This window comes from Dermacentor silvarum, chromosome 11 (assembly GCF_013339745.2).
Source record: "Dermacentor silvarum isolate Dsil-2018 chromosome 11, BIME_Dsil_1.4, whole genome shotgun sequence".
Lineage (NCBI taxonomy): Eukaryota > Metazoa > Arthropoda > Arachnida > Ixodida > Ixodidae > Dermacentor > Dermacentor silvarum.
Window position 1 is genome coordinate 59,462,931 of NC_051164.1, and position 22,431 is coordinate 59,485,361.

Below are 22,431 nucleotides of genomic sequence, written 5' to 3' on the forward strand. Positions count from 1 at the left end.
TAACTATGCCTTCCGTTTAGCTCCTGTGACATCCTGTGTGCCCCAGGCCAATGTCCTGGGCCCCTTTTTATTCCTTATATACATAAATGATTTGCCTTCCAAATGTCATGTATATCAGTTTTTTACTGATATACCATAACATCAATTCTAATAACGATAACAAAATCCTAAATAATGCTCTGAAGTATACTTTCGTTTGGTGCTTGGTGCCAGATGACTCAGAATGTATAAAGATCTGCAACATTACCAATAACCAAAAACGAACAAAACTTGCGATGACACGCCCTTAATTCGGGTTTTATATTTAGTTTTAACATTGCCAAATGATTCCCGATGGGAAGCGCATGTTGATGATGATGATGTATGGTGTTTATTGGCGCAAGGGCTGGCCAAAGAGCGCCAGGCCAGTGTTCATGAGTTGACAATGGAGCAATGAATTGCGAAAGGTAGATGTGTCGTGGCTGTAAAAGGGCCTAAAAACAATCGCTGTAAAATGCATAAAATGTATACGTAGTAAAATTATAGAGGGAAGCGCATGTTAAAGACATCACTTTAACTGCACTAAAGCGATTCTTCTTTCCGAGAAGATGCTTTAGTCTCACGTCTCAACAGACACAAAGTTATTGGCTTATTGCATGATTGTTCAACTAGTGCTGAAGTATGCCAACAATGCTTGACTTCTGTTCAATGCTTACAAACGGTGGTGCCCTCCACTGGCGATTAAAAGGCCCTTTTTCCCTATTTCTGTGCTCTATCTGCATATATTACAAGTCTATAAATTGCAACGCCATAGTATCTGTGCAAATCAGGTTCACTAAGAATGGCAAAAACAGAAGAGGAAGTTGCAAGGACAGCAGCGAAATGTCCGACTGCCAATAACTTTACTTACATGGTACCAATGAATAAAATTCTCTGCAAAAATGTTTTTGAGGATATGCCCTTTAGCAGCAGACACCTTTCAAGTGTTTCTGCAAGATGTCGTGGGTCCCCTTAACCATTTTATTTGCCAGTACCAGTTTAATACGAGGACAAGCTATTCGGTTAATTGTGCAGCACTGTACTAACAAGCACCTAAGAACCATGCAAGGAGTCGTGCAATGTCGTAAACTGTGTGGGATGCACAGACCGCGCTAGCCTATAGAGCAAGTACATGTCGTAGCTCAAGGCATGATAGTTTTTGATGTGCATTTTTTGAACCTTTGTGACATACAGTGGTCTCAATTACTTACTTTAAAGGGCTGCTAAGCCATCGCTCACATTTGGAAGAATATTTAAGTAATCACACGCATTGTGTACAGAATAATGCAATGATCATCATTGGCAAAAATCACAATGTTGAGCACCACAGAGAAGCACAAATTCAAAAAAACAATCCTGTGCTCTTCGGCAGACTTTACCGATCCCTTCGAACGCTGTGACGTATACAGGGTCCTGTGTGTGTGACATCAGCAGGGTAAAAGTTGCCAATTGGTTAGTTGGACGATAGTGCCGTGACAAGAGCAGGCTGTGTTCACCCACTGTCAGTCCCCGATTTTTGTGTGAAGTTTCCATTCAGTCGGCGTCACGTGGAGGGCGATTAGAGATGGACAATGGAGGAACATTTCTTCTGGGGCGTTGGTGTGACCCATAACTACACCTCATGGAGTTGGCGAGAGTTATGCGGCAAGAAGGAGAAAGCCCCTGTGGGGAGGGTTAGCGAATGCAAGGGACAAATGGTGGTGGCTACGTAGTAAATCATTAAGTGTCTGTAATTCCACTGTTATGGAATCATTTAAAAAAATTCTTGTGACAGCATGTTCATTGAAAACTGGTACACAGCTGCCACTATATAACAAATTTCAGAGCTCAGAGTGGTTTAGGGCATCTTTAATTTAGATTGTAAGTTGCATCTTGTGGTACCAGTGGCATAGCCAGAAATTTTGCTCGGGGGGGGCTTCAGGTTGCAGCGCGGCCTCCTGCTCATAAAATTTGTAGACGGATTAAATACATGAATAATAACTGCATTGCCAATGCCACTGTATGTTGGATGCTGCAAACGAATGATTGAACACTACGCACTCTCAAGTATAACATGTATTTGTTCATTACAGAATATATTGGTATGTCCCAAAAATTGTGGCAGAAATAACTGATATTAATGCTCCCGCGTTTTTTTTTTCTATTTAATAAGTAAAGAAGATATCACACGAACTTTAGAACTATATCAGTTCGAAACCAGCAAAGCAGTGCATGCAGCTGATATGAAAAACGTAAAGGCCATGAAATGAACAAGTTGAGGACAAATATTTTGATGAATCTTTGTCATCCGAGAACCTTGTTTACATTTTTGCACATACGCAACAGCCAGGAAAAAACATCAATGACGCTGTCCCTCGTTGCAATAGATTGCGCAGGAGTAGCTGTTACCGGTCGTGTATTGTAATTACACTGAGATTATAGTCGCAACAGTGAGTACAAATAAAAAGCAGGAGTTCTGCAAAATATACATTAGAAAAGCGAAGATAGAACGGAATATACAAATGCAAAGATACAACTTGATAAAATGCAAACAAGAGTCGCTGGAAACAAAGTTCACTGCTTGTATACACAACACCTCGCAACAAGATATTTAAATATACGTATAAGTCTCCAATAAATCTAAGCATTTAAGCAAATATCACTTTATATAGCGCGTCAAACAAGACAAATAAACATGTTGCGCAGTCACAGATAGTAAACATTACGCATAGAAAGACAGACAATCCAGGCAAGAACAAAACTATGATAGCAGAAATCGTGATATGTACTTAGGCCGGTGCGGCGGTCACAACAGCACCATATAGGTATAATAATAGAGGAATAATGCAGAAATCAGTCCGAAAATGTGTAATTTAACTGCCTGCACAGCGGCAACAATTATTCTGCACCCAAAATTAAAGAAGGTTATTGCTTCGTTTGAAAAAAGTAAAAGCAGGTAGCTAAACCGGAAAGAAAAAGACAAACGAAAGCCACAGATGATGCAGCAAGTTGAACTACCTATTATCCAAGTGTTTTTGGCAAATGCCGCGTGGGCCGGGCTTTCAATGAGCAAGGTCGGTCAAAATTGGTTATTGATGTCCTCGTAATTTTCTTATTCGCATGATAATTTTGATCATGATGCTAATTGTTAGAGTAAACAGCAAAAATTTCTGCGGTTTTAAAAGCTATTGAACGGTCATACGTTTTCATAATTATGCGTTTATGGACCTGAAGGAACAGAGCTTTCGAATTGCATTGATTTTTGCTGCTTTGCTATCTAAAGGACAAACTTCACTCGGCGGGGAAGTTGAGCCAAGCGGTCAATGATTTCGGACACGTTGATACCGACGTCTCTGTGGGCGTATAGAAGCGCCAGCCCAATCATGCGTTCGACAGACATTGTAGAATGCAAGTCGTTTTTTTTAGTAAACTCTTGCTAAAAAATATGTCTGCGCTGGCACTGGTCACTGGAAGGGTAAGTAGACTCTGCAGCAGTTTTTACACATTTACATAGAACCTGCAGTCGCAATGAGAGAGGGCATCTATTCCGGTGCTAAAACCTATAAACACTCATTCGATGTCGTTTTTATCTTTGTTTAGGTACCTTGCACAAACAGTAGGCTTTTCGATTCCAGCAACATTCATCGTTTCGTCGTCATGTATGGAGAAACAGCCTGCTTTTGCATCTAGGCTTTCTTTGATAATTTCACCAGAAATTTCTATAATTTAGTTTTGCACATCTGGGCTTAAATGCAAGGCATTACTTGGGCAACTTTCCATATGGTTCTTCAGATATGTATCTCCACAATCAGCTCGCCCCCCCCCCCCCCCCCCCCCATGCGAAGAAGCGCTCTGAAAATACCAGTATTTTCAGCGGGGGCTATGCTTAAATCCATAAGACCACTGTTCCTGTGGCCACAGAGAGTCAGACCTTGTCGCCCACAAAAAGAACTGCCCTCAATAATAGGTCGTTAACTTTCTTCTGTTTTTTCATATTTTACTTTGCCTGCCCTGGTCCAGCCGATCGATCATATTGGGCACGCTTCCTGAAAATGTTTGGAGAAAATTATCAGCTGCCAGCTCACAGTCACAGTGATATTTAGTATTTTCGTGTGTGAGGAAGATTGCGAGCACGTGCTTCCATTTCTGGAACGGCTTGGACACGAGGGCTCCAGTGCGCACATGTTGGCCCAAGTTTATACGAACATTAAACCCATAAAGTTTCAGAATTGAAAATCTAAAGCACGCCTTTGGAAATGTCAGTGCACCTTTCACGCCAAAAGTTTATGAGAACTTTATACTGATAAAGTTCCGTAATTGAAATCCATGCGCTCCGCAGATTCCGCGGCCGCTGCGAGATGCCACAACGCGCCCGCTCCCTGTCGAAAAGCCCTTGAAAGTTTGTGCTCAGATGGGGCTCCTCGTATTATGTGACTCCAGGTGCAAAGGCGTTGCCACGAAATCCAGCCAGAGTTCACAATGTTCCTGCCGAAATGTCTTTTCGAGCGTGAAAAAGACATTGTACAGAAAATCCAGAATGATTCGCAGCGTCGGTGGTTGTTTTGGTCGGCGGTGCATGCCAGCACGAAAAAATTTCGGGGGGGCGACTGAAGCCCCATCAGCCCCCGCCCTGGCTACGCCCCTGTGTGGTACATTCTGTGTATGTTGTGTCTGTGATGTCCACTGTATGAATCATTTCCTATCTCACGTGGAATAGCATGTCAGGCAAACCTCTCAAGGATTCATTAGGAGTCCCTATCTCTAACGTAATAAAGAATCATAGGTGTAACATAAAGAGACAGGAAGACAGCTGTATGGATTTAGGGACCAAACATTAGTGTCCCATATTTCAGCTGAAGGTGAACTAGCAGACTTTGGAAGGCAATGCACTGAGAAGATATCTGGTGGCCTATAAGAATAATATAATGGGCATCAAGTGAAGGGATGTGCCGTCGCAGGTGGTAGAAGATTAAGCGGTGTAATTAGGAATAATGGAGGCACACGATGGATTTGGCTGATGCAAGACCGAGGAAAGTGAACATCCTTGGAAACGGCTTTTGTTATGCAGTGGAGATACACCATGCCCATAATAAAGTTACTAATGTTGGTGATGTCGTGTAGGAACAGCGTTAAGACATGCCAGAGAGCACATGTTCTTCTCCTCAAAAGTGTGCGCATGTCAACCGAGGAGATCCGCCCAGGACCGATGACTAAGCTGCTGAATTTGAGCGCTGCGTCGTGATGTCGCGACTCGTAGGACCAACTAGCGGGCCGTTAAACACGACGCTGTCAACGTTCCCTATGCACTTCCACAGGAAGCACTCATAGAAAAAAAAAAAAAGTGTATGGGGATTCCACTTTACCGAACCGAGAGCGACAAAAAAAGAAATAGAAAGAGAGAAAGCCTGAAGTATTTCAGCGTGCGTCAAGTCGTAAGCTGGTTACGATCACAGGCCTTTATCAATTCCAGAACTTTACCCTTCCTGCTAACCCAGCGGCAATGAGTTCACGCGAGGCTTTCGCCACCCCAATGCCGCCAATTGCTTTGGACAGACAAATACAAAAGGTGCACGTCTCCAGCTGAACCATGGGACCAAAACTTATCGCGGGTCCCTCAATGGAATTGTCACATGTAAACGCGTTTTCCCCACGCACGCCTTCGCAGCTTTCTTATCCTGGCGAGAACGCCTCGCGATGCTCTAACGAGGGAAAAACAGGAAGCGCTCACGCGCAGAAATGCATAACACCACAAAACGAGAACACAGACCGTGGAATTCCTCTCCGAGTTTCTTCCGTCGGGGACTACAAACAAAGCGATTTCAGATGTTGCACGCGACGATCCAGCGAACGTTTCAAAACCAAACCCCCAGCATCGCTACAATTACGGCAGCCAGCGAAAAGCAGCAGTTCCCAATCACTAAATCCCACTTGTAAACAAGCTCCGCGTTTGTGGGCCACACGGCTCGGAAACACACTGGCAAAGCCTTCACAAGCTCGTTTCTTCTCCCGCGAGCAACTTACGCCAGTAGCGACGCTCGTGAAAGGTGCAGAAGCAAGTCCGTTGTATCCACTGTGGTATCCATCTCAGCAGTGACTCGTCCGTCCCATGACAACTGAACGATGACCAACGTCCCCACACGCACACGCTAGTTCGAACGGTGGGGATGCAACCAGCTGGGAAAATGCGGTTATCCAACAGGGGCACCGGAAAATCTCCAAGCTCCCGAGTCACCGCCACAGCAACCAGCGACGCCAGGCGCTTTCGGGCGCATTCGAAATAGCCTGTCAATGTAACAGTTCAGCTTCTATTTCACTTTGTGTGACGTCACTAAACTGCCCCTCCACTCCCTTTTTTTTTTTTTTTTTTTGCCAATGTTTTGCTCACAACCGTGTTGCCATAAATGTTCGTTTGTGCAATGGCCAAGTACAGAATACAAAAAAAAGAAAAAAAAAAAAAAACGAAAGCACACATTTTCCACCAGTATGCTGCTCTCAAACGAACGTGATAAGTGGTAATTATTTGCTCCACACGCACTTGTGAAGCACTTCTGATGATTGATAATGTATTATTTCAAAATAATTAGGCTCGTTTGTGGGTGCTCCTGACACAGATACGTAAGACAATATTCTATCGCCCCTATGCAAACGTCGTTTATGAGACAAATACTTACACCGACGCAAAGCCAGCTGTGCCAAAAGATTCTACGTATTCAGCTTCACACAGCTCGAGCGACAAGATAGCAATAGCGATAAAGCAATCTTTCCTTCACCCGTGCTTGTCGCCATAGAGTTTCACACTATGCTTGTCGCACTGCAAAACAGCATTGCAGATGGCAAGACGAACGCACCAACTAAGCAAAAAGTCAAGTCAAAGCCAACAGGAAAGCCAACCTTTTGGTTCAGTGCAGTTCAGTGTTTCAGTTTCGCTTTTATATTTTTGAGCAGAAAGTGTGATGATAGTTACCGGAACAGAAACAGAGAAAGAAAAACGTTCATTAATTTCTTTTGTATTCCATATTACTAAGATATTACTGACGCTAATTTCTAGAACCATAACTACGAACCATAACGTTTATGAATGCACTTGTCGCGACTCGCGAAGCCAAAGGCAAGAACAGAAGAGAGAGAGAGAAAAAAAAAGAGAGAGAGAAATATCAGAAAGATGATATAAAGCGACTAAACAAGGCAAGGCTGGGAGAGGAACCAACCCGACGTCCGGTTGGCGACCCTTCACAGGGGAAATGTTGAGGGATTGAAATATAAAAGGAAAAAGGCGAAAGGAAAGAGAGTGCACGCGCACTGTAGCAGACACAAAAGATAAAATTGATTAAATTCCAGTGTATTACGTGCCCTAACCACAGTCTGAATATGAGGCACGCCATAGGGGAGCCTCCGGATTAATTTAGACCACCTGGGGTGTTCAACGCGCAGCCAGTTCACGTTTTTCGCCTTTCGCCCCCATCAGAACGTGCCCGCCGCGGACGGGATGGAACCCGAGACCCACGTCAGCATCGTGACGCCATAGCCACTGGGTCAATTCAGTGATGGTACCAGTCACCCAAGCTGAAGATTCGTTCACTACTATAAATTATTGATCTAAACTAATTGTATTATTTATAGTTTACGTGACAAAGCTGAATAACAGAGAACATTCAAGAACTTTATACCTCTGTCACAAGAGCGCGCAAAAAACTCCTTTACGCAAGTCGTCTTTTACCAAGTTGAAAGACTTTTTAATTAAGAGGTGTTGCGCAGCAGACACACGGCACCAACGATCTCATTTTAATGTTTTCTTCTGGACACACTACCGAAAGCGTGGCGCTAGCGTTCAAAACAAAATCGGCCAAAATATACTGATGTATCTCGAAATATAAGGTGAAAACTTATTGTATTACACGTTTTCAAATAAATGTAACAACGCCAGATTACGAAACATTATTATAAAGATTTAGTGTAGTAGTTTGCAGAACTAGCGAACTGCTCATGCGTATATGGCAATATTGGGCTTCTTTTTCTAGAGTTAGTACACCTTCTGCGAGACAATTTTTTTTTTATGATGAGCCAAGACAACAGAAAAATATGCATTCGCTTATTTTCTTTAAAACATAATAATTGCTGGCGCCCACTGGTTTTGAGGCTACTCGATCCCTTTCGCCGTAAAGGAGATCGACGAACTACGCTTCCAGAAAAGACCGCTTTTGAAAGAGAGATCGCGCCCTGTCGTTTGTCTGCGGGCGAAACTATTTTTTGGGAGAAGTCTTTTTGCTCAAAAGACTTTCGAGTGCCCGTGTGACAGGGGTATTAGTTTCGGTTGCTTCCGGTGCGTTGTCCCGTGTGCGGCTCTTATCACCACGTTTAAACGAAAACCCGCGAATCTTGATGCTTCTCTCAAGCACACTGCAAGTAAACTGAACGTATTCTATGCCTAACCCGGGCGCTGCAACGATTTGACGCGCGCCCAGTATGCATACCTTGAGATAGGCGTCATTCGCCATATCGTGCTTGAAGCTATGGACACTTTGCGTGAACAGACGTGCCCATTATCAATAGGGCCCTTGAAGGGGCCGTGAATGCAGCTTTTAGTCTGTCCAGACTTCGCTTTATGTTGTTATTATAATAATTACTATTATGATTACTGTTATTATTGCGCGCGCTCTGGTCGGTCTGCATACTTACAAGATATTTACGTATACCCCACTTCCTTTCCTAAAATTTTTACATCCATCTGTCTCCCATTAGTTGAATATGCCTCAGCGCCGTGGAACCGCACAATCGATCAATTCAAATAACATTTTCATTGAGCGTGTACAGAAAAAGTTCTCGAGCATATATAAAGATCGTCTTTTTTTTTTTTTTTTGGGGGGGGGGGGGGGGGCTCACGCACCAACAACTTTTCATGTCTGAATAAGCATCCTACATTTCCATCACTTAGCTGTAGACGTAGTCGTACCGACGTCCTCTTTTCTTGCAAAATCGTTGTTCGGATCTACTATCTTCTGTTTCATTGCGGGTTCGGCAGAAGACTGCCAGGCAAATAGACCCTTCCACGTTCGCGCCTACAGTTCTTTCTTGTTTTGATGCGAAAGCATCAAATGGTTCATTGAACGAAAAAGCCGGCGTCTAGCTGTAGCATCGAAATTGCCCCTAAATTCCCATTGGCTGCGACGCCACGTTACGAGCACGCCATGTCACGAGCACCCCCCCCCCCCCCCCCCCCCTTCCCCCCGCCAATCGCCCTAGAAAAAATTCTTGGCTACACCACTGACTGTGCCCATGCACGTCTCCGTGAGGCGCTACATTCTAATATCGATAACACCATCCGTGAAAACTCAATGATTAACGGGTACGTGCGTTGATCAACCATGGAAACGACGGTCTCACCGCAACGGACATTTGTCACGCTTTCGTCAAACGACCGGCTGGCGCAGACGAAGCTTCCGCGCATTTGGGCGTTTTCGACAAAGACGCAGAAACGGCTCAACTCACTGCGATGACTGTGACGCTCGGGTCGCCGAGTGATCGGACCACTGGATCAGCGCACGACGTCGAAATGTGCAAACGCACCACAGTACACAGTTCGATCGGCCAACGGTCGAACTGCGGTCGCATGGTCACCCGGCAGCTACACCCGCGAGGAGCGCTTCGGGCGCTTCTCTAGAACGAAGCTGGACCCGCAAATTTTTAACCTTAACTGACTCTCTGTAGCAATATCCGATGTTCTAATTTCATATAAAAGTGACATCTTTTACACTCCTGGTTTGATTTAAGCTCGTGACTCTCTAATAAAATTTTAATGATGATGATGACCTTATCATCTGTAGCGATCCTGTGTGCGACTTGCTGCTGCTTCGCCCAGTCTTTTCACGCTACTGTTATAGTTATGGTGGACATGTATAAGAACTCGGTCAATTTTCGGTTGTGCCGAAGGACTTTCGGATTTTTTTAAAAGTACAACACTCAAGATACAATGCTGAATCCATTTGCTGAAAAGTTCTTGCGCAGTGGTAGTTTTGTATCGGTCTCTGCCACCAATTAACTTCCAGCTGACGGGCACATGTTTGGACGAAAGCTGTAATAACGTGGCTACGGAGTAACCAGTTTCGTTTTAGACAGGTTCATATTGAAAGCAGATTAGGGCTCGTTGTTTCCGCCCAGCAAAACAAGGTCGCAGCAGGAAGATGAAGACGAGTGAAGTGATTCAACACCGACCCTATTTATCTGGCGTAGTGAATCATTCGACATACGCAGTCTCCACGTATTCCTCACCAGATTACGCTGTCGGACTAGAGTTACTGTATATGCTCCCGTAGGGAGTATATAGAGTAACCCCTCAGTTTTTTTCTACACAGGTCTGGTTTGAGGCATTCCCCTCTGTGGCATTTTCTGTAATGAGGCAGAAACACACGATCACTCCTTTTTGTCCTGCTGCCGCTTTACTATATACTCTGAAAAAGAATCCCTCAAATTCCCTTTCGCAAAATTGGCCTGGATGGGACAATTCCAGTTATTATTATTTTTTTCATTTGGAGCTTCGACTCTCGTGTATACAGTCGCAGGGATGTTTGCGCCACAGCCCAGAAACTTATAGTTGATTATAGGCAACTTTGCCCAGTTAAACCTGCTTAATTCCTATGCAAATCAGTGCGTGTCTGTCGGTATATGGGAAAGTCGAGGCAGGCAGGCCACGACGCAGCAGCGATACGCTGCACAGATTAGTGTACATGAACAGCGCTCTTCAGTCACTGGGAGAACGGTGACAGTGATTACCAGCGCCCACTGTACGCCCCACTTTTCAATGCGATTAGCATTCTTTGTATACTTCAGGCTCCTTCTATCTATCTATCTATCTATCTATCTATCTATCTATCTATCTATCTATCTATCTATCTATCTATCTATCTATCTATCTATCTATCTATCTATCTATCTATCTATCTATCTATCTATCTATCTATCTATCTATCTATCTATCTATCTATCTATCTATCTATCTATCTATCTATCTATCTATCCCCTTCCCCGGTGCCTTGCGCACGCCGGAAGACGGCGCACGCTTCCTTCCCGCTTTCCTCCCTTGCGGGCGCAAGATTGAGCCACCATCGTCGGCTCACCCACGCACGCTGTCACTCGCACATACAGTATCATCCATTCAGCCCGAACCGTAGAAAACGCCCGCCTCGCCGATGGGCCGGGGTTTGAAGCTAACGCAAGTGCAAACTGGTCAGCGGGGAAGAAGAAAGAAAAACTGCTGGAGTATTCCGGAAAAAAGAAAGACAGAAATGGAGAGGTGGAAACGGGCTCACAGACATGTAGGTAAATTTACGAGATACAAAACGTGCTACTGCCCATCCTTTGCAAGTGAAAGGCTTCAAGTGAACATCTAAACACAGCTCTAAACCAGCTAGAAGGAAGACCTTTCTAGTTGGACAAGACCTTGGGGCCCATGGCATCGCAAATCGCAGCTGAAGGTGACAAAAGTGCTACTGCGATTTCTGAAGGCTACCTGACTGATCGACCGTCTGTGATACAGAGTCGGTAACTTTCACAACGTCGGCGATATCAACGCTGGACTTTGTCTGCTTCTCTTAAACTTTCCCTTCACTTTCTTTTTGTTCAATGCAGGGTAGCCAACCGGGCTAAGTCCTGGTAAATATCCGCGCTCCTGATTCCCCTTCTCTCTCTCTCTTTTACGAGAATGCTACATTACGTTATGGTAACACGTAGACAGCGCACACGGGCTTGGTCCCTATTGGTCACCACCATGAGATACCATTGGAAATCATCATCATCGATCATCATCGCTGGGTGGCACTGTGAAACTCGCGTCGTGTAATGCACAGAGAGGGGGAGAGAGAGAGAAATTTAATGATATGAAATGCAGAGAGGTGAGCCTTAGGTACATTCCTCTAGCCAGCTACTCTGCGCTGGGGGAAGGGGAAGAGGGAAAGAAAGAGGCCAGAAAGAGGAGCACGATGGGTGACGATGACGACATAAATTCCTACAATATCTATTAGCAGGAACCTTGGCGCCGTCAGCGTTCAACTACAGTGGGTATGATGGGGGTTAGTGTATGGATTTATCGAATATTCGCGCTTGTCGCTTCATGGCGTTCTTGTGGGGTTACTTATTATACTTTTACACTTCTAAATTTCCAAGAAATGTATTTTCTGAACGCACGAATACAATTAGTTCTTCGAATGCGAGGATAATAATTGCGAATATAGCTGCATTTATAAAGAAATTTTATTGTTGAAAATGATCACAATTGTAATACCTTAGAGCTTTTTCAAGCCTGGAGGAAGAAGCTTGTGCTAAGCATATCCATGTACTATACCCGTCATTTCCTTGCAGTATGAACAAACATGCACTTTAGCTCTCTTAGACACTAGGTTTTCTCTATATATTATAGTAACTTTTGCAGGAAAACAAGGTTGGGATCGAGATGCGTAAGGTACCCTTAGCCACATGCCCTTAGCTGTCTTTTAATTATCACTTTTATTTATCTGCTTTCTTATTTCTTCTTAGTTTCGCGAGACTGACTACTGTATTACGCATTACCATATACCTTGTTCTGTGATTGTATTTCTTTTTTCTTATTTTTAGTTTAGCTTTTCTTATCGTAATACCACTTGAAGTCCATTTTGTTTTAATACTTCTTGTTCGTATTGTGGCCTGTCCCGAACAATGTTTTGTGCCATCTCCATAAAGAAAAGCATCATCCTCATCATCACCTACGGCACGAGCGTCGATCGCCGCCAACACCGAGAGGAATGGAGAGGATGAAGATGACGACGAGAGCGACAGCTGCGCGGCGTTCCTGCCGTAACCTCCGCGCGATGTGAAGAACCACAAGTCGCGACCAGGGCGGCTATGTGAACCCACAGGAGGCCGCGTCTCCGTGCCACGCCCAGGCCTCTCGGCGCCTGGGCCCGACACCGCAAACACAAGAGAGAGAGAGAGATAGATAAAGAGCGAAGCCAGGCGCCCACGCGCCCGGCGCTTGGGCGGCAGGCGCGCTACCACCCATCATGAGGCCTCGGAACTTCGAGAACCTCGACATCAAGGACTTGCGCGTCACTGCGGCGTCGAAGCGCTTGCGCCGCGTAGTGATCGGCGCATCGGTGGCCTACATATTCATCTTCACGCCCGTGATGGCCTACTTCATCTGGAACTACATGATGGCGGCGCCCGATGTGTCCCGGCCACGGCAAGGCGGGTCGGCCAAGCAGGACAAGATGTGCTCGAACCGACGCCTGCCGTCGCTACACTTTGCACTGAACAGGGCAGGGCGACATCGGGGCGGCGTCGCCAACGGGTCCGCGTCGCCGCACGCGAACGACAGTCACTCGGACCTGACTTCCTCCGGTAGACAGCTGGACAGCGTGGCGAGCTTTCTCGGCGAACGAAACTTGAAGGTGAGTGAGCCGATGCAACGGGCGCGGCGGAATGACCGGCCACGACAGCGGGCGGACGCCCGGAATGGACTACGGGGCCATCGCCTCCCAGATTCTTTTTTCTTTTTCGCTTGGGTTGCCACGCGGCATAACGTCATAATGGAGGTATCTTTCATTTATTTTTTTTTACGGCGGAGTCAATATTCCCAGCAGCCGGGACAATTTCTGAAACGAATTCCTCCCGACACTCATCTCTTACTGGCTCTCGAAAGTCCCGTGACAAACTGCCGGGAAAAAATTTCCTGCAGTTGTGCGCGAGAGCCTGCAGGTGTGCCCTAAGTTAACCTAACCTAACCTAACCTAACCTAACCCTCCAAGAGCCAATCAGAGTGAGAGTACAGGTCATAACAACTGACAATGGTTTCACATGCATATTTCATAGTTAACAAAAGGTTGAATTGATGGCATTACACACATTGCTCACTTGACATAAATGATCGCAACAATAAACAGACCATGCAGGCACTACTCCGCGTAAAAAAATGATTGCACTGCCTTACTAGAGTAAACAAATGAGTACATGTTTGTTTAAGCGTGCACTGTGGAACACACCCTACACGTGACGTGATCACGCGTTGGGCGTCAAACAAACCTTAGCAGAGGAAACACATTAGTCCATGTTTGTTTGAGGCGCGACAAACGATATATACCGCATTTGCCTCATAACATGGGCCGTACTGAGAAAGTGGTGCCCTCTAAATGGTTCCCCAGCTTTGGCATCTATGGGCTGGTATCGAAAAATTACAGGAAGCTATGACTGCGCATGTTGCAACACATTTCATGATCCGCTGCGCAAACAATACACACAAGGAAAATAGGGGCAACAAGTTCCCGTCTTTGGCTTGTGCGAGTCAAACATCTATCACTCAGTGAGTTCGCACCTATTTGTAGATCGCACATATAAATGTGCCTTGTTATATGTGCGTTTCGATTTTGTACACTTTATGGCTGAATATTAGGCATGAAATGCTTTTAGCTGCCGTTGACGAAGACCTTCAAGTGACCTTGAGCCAAAAACCTGAGCCGTTATCCGGGCACTCAAACGAAAACAACCGGGCATCGCTGCGAGAACAAAACGAGATCATCAGGGCAACCAGTCAAAACTTAAAAAATGCTATCTCTGGCCCCAAACACTTTGTACAGGACCACATTACATACGCTAGTCAATGTCCAAACAAGTTAAAAAAAAATATTGCTTCCTACTGTTCGTTCACAATATCACTCAAGCTGTAACTTCTAGTGCGCTGAAGTTTTATTTGTCATTTCCAATAGCGGCGTTCAAAAGGCAGATACAGTGCATTATACACTTCATTGTCATCTTTGCGCGCTGAGACAGGGTTGCCTGTGCTTTTTCCAATGCCAGCGATCCGTGAGTTGGCCGCACATTTACAGCCGACCACTTCGACGCGACAAGGGCATTTTAACACGCGTGTATACTGTATGTATTAGAATTACAGGATGGATACCAAGAGAAGGGAAGCGCAGTCGAGAACGGCAGAAAACTAGGTGGGGTGATGAAGTGAGGAAATTTGCAGGCACAGGTTGGAATCAGATAGCGCAAGACAGGGGTAATCGGAGATCACAGGGAGAGGCCTTCGTCCTGCAGTGGACATAAATATAGGCTGATGATGATGATGATGATGATGATGATGATGATGATGATGATGGGTGCTTCTAAAGTGTTCCTTTGCACACCGTGACTTCTTCTGCTACAATTTCCGGCTTGAAGAACCGCGTGCGTTCGCCTCATTTTGCCTCACGCATCATTTCGAGCGCGCTAAAGCTGTCACTAAGGTTATCAGACGGAAAAAAATAACAATAACAAATAACGATAACGTAAACAGTCCGTCCATAGCTCTTAGGAAAAAATTTGTGATTTTTTTTTTCATCTTTTAACGCAGAGCATGTGCAAACAACTGAAAGAAACATAGATTTACTTAGCACTCATTTCTTCTTTTTCTTCTTTCTTCGGAATTCTGTACGCGCTCTAACGAAAAAACAACTGCGAGTTGGCGCGTCTCATTTTGTGTCCTCGACCTGTCCTTTGTTGCGCTGTGAAGCGGGGCGTCTTACCGCGATATTCCAAGTATAGCCCCCATCGGAGCATTGCTAGTGATAAACGTGCTAGCAGTCTTTTTTTTTTTTTTTTTTTTTTTTTTACCGCTGTTGCTGATGTCGGCGGTAGTCTCTTTGCGGATGTCGAGTTCTAGCTTCATATATACTGTATTTCTGTGTTGACTGCTCACTGGTATTAAGGTATCGCTCCTGGTATTAAACCTCTGGCGTTACAAGAGCTTAACTTACTAAACCAGCTTAACCAATCTCTTTAAGTCTGCCTTTAAGACAACCTTTGTTTTTTTCATTTTTTTTATTGCATGCGCGGTGCCTGTGCGGAAGCTGCTTGAAATATAGCACCCTATATCGGGGTACTTGTCTGGCTAAAGAGCATTCTCAAGCGAACATGGGTCTTAAAGTGTTCATGTTCCGCGCAGGAAAAAAAAATGTTTATAAACTGAAATTCTGGATACAAGTAGCTTAGATCTGGGTGAGAACTGAAAAAAAAAACATACGAAACAAAACATAAGTTCAGGGATAGATGGAGTCTTGAAGTTATTAACAGTGGTCGAACAAAGAATGTTGCCGCCTGAAGCCAACGTTTCGACCAGGCTTGTACAGACTATAGAAAAAAATGTAACCTATTACATTTACAATTACTACATAAAAGACTAATTAATCAGTTAGCAATTACTGCCCTACAAAAGTATTTGAGGAATTACTCAAAAGTAATTGATTACTTCTTTGCTACTTTATTTCAAACTTTTATTAACGTTGCACCGATACAGTGAACAGAACGAGCTGGTCTGGCACTTTTCACTGCGTCCCCTGAAGCTCTTCACACGTTGCTGATGTTTACCGTCAATTGCTTTAAAAAAATTCAGCGGTCATCTCCCCTCGTTTGTGTTGTAAAGACATCAGCAGCGACACTCAAAAACTCGCTCCATGTACGCGCTGGGGGCGGTGTTGTAACGTAAGGAAATCTTTCGCACTCATTACTCAGCAACTTGATATTAAGCGGAGAAATGGAGCTGGGCAGGCCAAGTAATGCGTAGGATGGATAATCGGTGGACCATTAGAGTTACTGAATGGATACCAAGAGAAGGGAAGCGCAGTCGAGGACGGCAGAAAACTAAGTGGGGTGATGAAGTGAGGAAATTTGCAGCCGCAAGTTGGAATCAGCTAACGCAAGACAGGGGTAATTGGAGATCACAGGGACAGGCCTTCGTCCTGCAGTGGACATAAGTATAGGCTGATTATGATGATGATGATGATGACGACTCGGCAACTTGGTCGTGCATGAAGCGCAGCGCTTCGAGGTCGTTGGGAGTTGGAGAAGATGCTTCCGGTTGGGCTAAAGGAAAGGTGAAAAAGAAAAAAAAAACCGGTGCTTATGTGATTTCCAGCTGGCAATAAGTTCCTAAGTGCCCGTCGCTGTCGCGACATACCAGCACCGGTTAATACGAATACTGAGTTAAAACGAATACTGAACATGCGCATCCGTGACGCTGCTGCGTGGCACGATGACGGGCGTTCTACTGTAGTTTCTGCCGACTTTAGGTGCTCAAAGAGACGTCGCCTGTTACAGCTTGTCTGATCAATAAGGTAACTGGTTACTTGTTTGCTTAAGAAAAAGAGCAATTGAATTACAGCTACCGTTACCGTGTAAACAAAGTAATCATTAAATCACGAAATTACCGGAAAATTAGTGGATTACATGTAATTAACTACATGTGATTCGTTACGTGCAAGCTACGGTTTCGACAAGGGGACTTGTCTCTGTCAGCCCTGCACGAAGAAAAGTACCCTAGTTGAAAGGTTTGCTTCAGCGCAATATTCCTTGTTCGACTCATGCATAAGTGGAATTAGTGATCCACTAAAGCATTAGCTATTGTCCTGATTGCTATTAACGTCAACGGTATTATCGTGATTGTCCCTCTCAGAGCGTACGTACGAGAGAGATATTTGCGCTAAGTATTTAATCACGAGCGAAATTTCGTCGTGAGAAAGATTTCATATCGTTTTCTTTTTTTTTGCTAGTGTATGTGTCAATTGTATTGTGCAACCAAACCGATTTTAATCAAATGAGTATTGATATTAAAGTCGCCAGTCGCCCTATAGCGGCGCTAGCTGCAGTAGCAGCTGTGTGCGATTAAAGTGTGGGCCAACTTAGTCATTCGTGTGCATAATAAAATGGCTCAGCTCAAAATGGTATGCTGAATGATTAGCGGAAAAAGAACTAGACACTGGACTATATATAAAACAGTTTGTTCAATTGAAAAGTGTTAATCTCAATGCTCAATGCCTGTACAGAGTCAGTCTATAGGGATTGCAGTTTAGGAAATGAGTACGGAAATATTACAATTTCATACTTACTCCAACTAATAACCCCAATTTAAACACGACATTAACTGATGGCACGGCTAGTGTCAACCGTCTCGCCTCCTCTCTTTATCGGTGTTATTTTCGCGCAATGCATTTTGAAACGATGTCGTACACCGGCGACGTGAGCTATCAGACATAGCGGAAGGGGTTGCGGGTGGAGGGAGGGGGAGGAAACGTATTAAAGGCCAACTGCAACATCATTTCACCTTCGCTAAATTTGTTTTATTTCAGTAGAATACACCGCTGAAGCAATCTCCGCAAAGCCGCAGGGCTGGTAATTGCATATTTTTCTTGTTAGCAGCCTTTGAACAGCTCCTATAAGCAGACGACACGGACATTTGGTGGCTGTCGCTTTTAAGTCCCAGCATGCACGCCGCCTTATCTCGGAGTTCATGCTGAGGAGCCGCACACTCTAGGCTATGCGTCAGTTCCGGCGAACGGCAATCTCGACATTTCTTTCAGTTTCGGTATCGAAAACAACAATTTTTGCGAGCTTTCCGTGACCCTTCCGCTCAGTATGTCGAACGTAAAATTTTGCGCGAAGGTTTTTCTATATCTACGCTATCTTAAACTAGGCTTTTTTACACGGTTCAATATTTTGTTGAGTTGTCGTTTAAGAGATGCTGATCTAAGTAGGCAACAAAAAGTAATTACGTGTATTCCATGCATGCCTCGCATGAGGCAAACACATCTATTCCACTAACGCAGCGTGAATGTGTTGATTGTGCAGCTGACGGCCGGACGTACGATTCTCACGCAGGCCAACAGGACGGCAGGCGGGGGCGGCGGTCACCCAACTTCCAACGTCGTTGGACGTCAACAGGCCGCCGGAGTCGAGGTGGAGCAACCGTCAGGTTCTCGGGCGCCTCAAGCTACGCTAATCCGCGACAAGGATAACCGCGTCGATGACTCCCGACCAGAGTCCACCGGGGTTTCGGCAGCTGCAGCAGCAGGTAGTCTTACGCAACAGACGCAACAGCCGCGGGAGCCGGGAAAACAGCCAGAAGCTGGCGGCCAAGCCAAGCCCGAGAGCATGGGCCGAGGAGAGCAGCCGTCAGCAGCGACCGGGATTAATAATCTGCCCGTGCAAATCGGACGCCAGGAAATGGCCGTCGGAGAAGGGCCGGAGGAAAGCTCGGACAACGACGAAGTTCGGGGAGAGCCTGCTTCGAGAACCGGCGGCAAGGGAGGTGGCGGAGCGGTCGGTTCCGGCGCAAGCCAAGATGGTGGCCGTGAAAGCCAGATGTCTGACGTCGCCGGCGCAATGGCTTCGGCGTTGTCCCGGGGGGATGCAAGTCTTCGACATTCAGAAATGGAGCTACACTCTCTCGGGAGCCAAGAGTCGGCCCAAAGAGGGGAAGAGGGGAGACCGACGTTACAGAAGACACCAATGATCGGGAAGAACGTGCGAGAAATGACTTACGTTGGTCACAAGGAGTCCAGCGTGAACGACGCACCTGGAGAATTTCATCCGCGCGTCTATTCGAACCGGCTGGGTAAGGACAAGGTGGACGTCCTCCACGAAGGAGCCGCGCTTATCGACAGAAAGCCATTGCATTACTCGATTGATGCGAAGACTCAGGACAGGCGAGGATACAAGGGCGGACGCGCATTCTCCTCGGCAATAGGAAGTAGAACTGCGGAAGAGCTTCGGCGTCTACGCTCCGAAAAGCTAAAGCTCAAGCTCCGGAAGTTTCGTAATATGGCCGCACAACCGAAAGGCCCCAACGTTAAGCGAGGCGCCGGTTTAGGCGACGTCATTAGGAAAGATGGCCATGAAAGTGCAAGTCAAGTAGACATTGCCTTGCAAAAGGAACTGGTACAGATGACAGAGAGGAAGGGCCGAAATAGGGGAGCGCCATTGCGGCCTTCGGATAAGGGGGCAGCCGCCAACCGCGAACAAAACGGCTCGGCCGCCTTGTCGGCGGAAAACAGCGGCAAGCAGAGGATGATCGAGGGAATACCGTCTAACAACAAGGAGGCCAATGAAGTGCTGTCCTTTGCCGAGTTCTTCAAGAAGCACCTCTCCCCTAAGCAGCGGCCTTCTAAAGTGCACGACGGTATCGACGCTCTCCAGGGACGAAGGCTGATGATCGACTACATGACCAACAAGAAGGGCAAGGATGCCCTCGATGAAGGCATTGCCGCGGGCGGTTGGCCGGAAAAGCCCGAGGAACCTCCGCCTACCAAATATACCCTGGATCCATACCATCCTTACATATCCAGGCGCGGCCTAGGTTGGGACTTCTACAATCCTCTGAAACCAGCCACGGAAAGGAACAATGCCAGGGACCTCGCCGAACAAGAGTTTTACTCCCCTGACAAGCCCTCTGCTGAGCTGCGGCGTCGGTTGGCCGGGCGGTTCCTGGCGGCTCCTGCCTCTACATCCGTCCCCTTCTTCGGGTTCAACGAATCTTCGCTTCAAGGATTCTCTGGAGACTCCAGACAGGACAGAGGAAGCGCTGTCTCCGGAAACGAAAGTGCGTCAAGAGGGCTCGACAAGGTTCGACCAGCAGTTTCCGCCGCGATTCGCCATGCCTTGTCCGGCCAGAAGACGAACGCTGAAGACATCGGTCGAGGCTCTCCTGAGAAAAGCGTGTCGCCGAATCTCGTCGGCCGCTACGATGTGCCGGAGGGCCCCGTGCCCGCTGTGTTCCGATATCCAGAAGAACCGGCTGTTGGCGTCCCCTCGAATGGATCGGAGCAATATTTGGCGGACGTGTCCGGTGGTCTTGCCAAGGCTGGGTCTGGTTCATCTACGGAAGCAGGACGCGGCGCTCCCAGCAAATCCGAAGGCAATTATTTCCGAGCTGATGTCAAAGCGTTTCCCCTCGGAAGCTTAAGTCGCGATGAGACGCCTCGCAGCAGGGCTTTACCTTCAGACATCGGTGCTGCTGGCAATTTTACCGCGCATGCTTCTGAAGAAAGGGCCGATCAGAGGCATGATTACGGCAAGGCACCTGATTCCAGTGACGCATCGCCAAAATTAGTGAATCCCAGAGTGGATCGTGGTAACCTGAGCCCAGAAAGCGAAGCCCCAACGAACAGAAATGCTATGAAAGATGGTAGCGGAAGCCAGAAGCAGGGAAAGAGAGAAGAACCACCACAATATGGAGGAAACAACACAAGGGCACACGATGATGGATCGCCTTTGTCAGGCATCCGAGCTTCTGAGACTTACAAGACATCGGAGAACAAAGTAGTAAGCCTCAAGTTTGCTGGAGTAACTAGTCGTGCAAATGCCACAGTTCAGCGGCTCGATGCGAGTAGCTTTGCTGGAAGCAGGGTTCCTGAACGAGATTCAGCACCTATCCAAAACGAGGGCTCGGAGTTTACTCAAAACAACGTAAGAAGAAGCGCTTCAACAGTCAATGCTGCTATCCCCAAATTAAACGCCACTGAAGGGGTCTGGAAGAATACTAGCAAGGTGCGTCCAGGGTTGATGAACATCGAACCCATTCCAATTGAACGCCCTGAGTTTATCGCAGTCGGAGACACCAACGCCACCAACATAACAACGCGTGGGCCTGATGACGACTTGGCTGCGTTAGGTACACATGGTAAGGAATACGACGACATGGTTCCGGAAGAGGAGCGCAACATATTTCAGTCGGCGCTGAATCACAGCCGCAACGCGATCCGCCTAAAAGAAGACACCATCACTGACAATTCGTCAGTGCGCCTGTCAACGCCAAGGCACAACGAGGCGCAAAACTTCGAGCCCGAAGTGATGGAGCTGACACCACCAAGAATAGGCTTGGCGAGCCCTACAAAACGCGAGCTCACGCGCTCTCACGGCGCGATGTCAAGTCCCGCGTCGCCTGAGGCTGGGCCTCTCGCCACCCACCTTTCTACCAATGAAACAGATGACTTGGATGACGTTCATAACCATGAAGAAAATTACCTTCGTATTGATGCCAGAGCTGTGAAGAAGGTGGACGCGTTCACGGAACCGTCTAACGTCGACATAATCATTCAGAATAAGGTAGCAACGGGTAGTAAGTCGAGAACCACAGCTGTGGTCTTGAACGAAGTTCCAAAAGTAGGAATACCGAAAATTTCTGGTGATCACGTTCCTTCGGCTGGGCGTGATACCTCAAATCACCTTTCTCAGACCATCGCTCATTCAGACAAAGGAGTACCGGTGACCGAGGCGAGACCTTCTGTAGTGCACACAAGAGCAAGTACTTCCACTCAACACAGAGAGAAGTTAGGACTCGTTAGTAGCTCGCCAAATGCATTCGCGGAAACGAGCCCCCGAGTGACAGCGTTCACCGAAGAATAGACGACACGCTCACGTCTCCGGCATACCGAGATAAAACCTTGAAACCTTCACCTGCCGTTGAAAACTCTTCGATAGACGAAGGTAAGAAAGAGCCGAAAACTCAGTTCAACACAGACGCGCCCCTAAAATCGCAGCCTTCGGAAGGCTTCGAAAACAAAAACGTTTCCGTTGCAGCTCCTAAACATCGCCCGACCCTTGCAACAAGCCCAACAAGGCACACCGTGACGTTAGGGGAGATAAACGGCATTACAATTG

General features: G+C 46.4%; 2 protein-coding genes across 3 annotated transcripts in view; one reads left to right on the forward strand and one right to left on the reverse strand.

Annotated features, from left to right (window-relative positions):
• The window catches only part of LOC119433462 (deubiquitinating protein VCPIP1-like), a 54,839-nt gene extending 48,575 nt beyond the window's left edge, over positions 1 to 6,264 (reverse strand). The window contains exon 1 of one of the 2 annotated variants that reach the window (XM_037700677.2): positions 6,019 to 6,264. The gene's annotated coding sequence lies outside the window, so the exon portion shown is untranslated. The remainder of the gene's footprint in view (positions 1 to 6,018) is intronic. The other variant, XM_037700676.2, reaches the window with a different exon arrangement.
• A 6,508-nt stretch (positions 6,265 to 12,772) lies between these two features.
• Positions 12,773 to 22,189, forward strand: LOC125941454 (uncharacterized). Its single transcript, XM_049658678.1, has 2 exons — positions 12,773 to 13,412; positions 18,652 to 22,189. Exons 1-2 carry the CDS (start codon positions 13,026 to 13,028, stop codon positions 22,174 to 22,176), a joined length of 3,912 nt encoding a protein of 1,303 aa, XP_049514635.1. The 5' UTR covers positions 12,773 to 13,025; the 3' UTR covers positions 22,177 to 22,189.
• Positions 22,190 to 22,431: the final 242 nt, after the last annotated feature.

Bases quoted from the DNA above. Each gene is read 5' to 3' on its own strand.
- LOC125941454 (XM_049658678.1), top strand. From the start codon at position 13,026: ATGAGGCCTCGGAACTTCGAGAACCTCGACATCAAGGACTTGCGCGTC. The intron at 13,413-18,651 runs GTGAGTGAGCCG...ATTCTCACGCAG, and splicing joins TCGGCGAACGAAACTTGAAG to GCCAACAGGACGGCAGGCGG.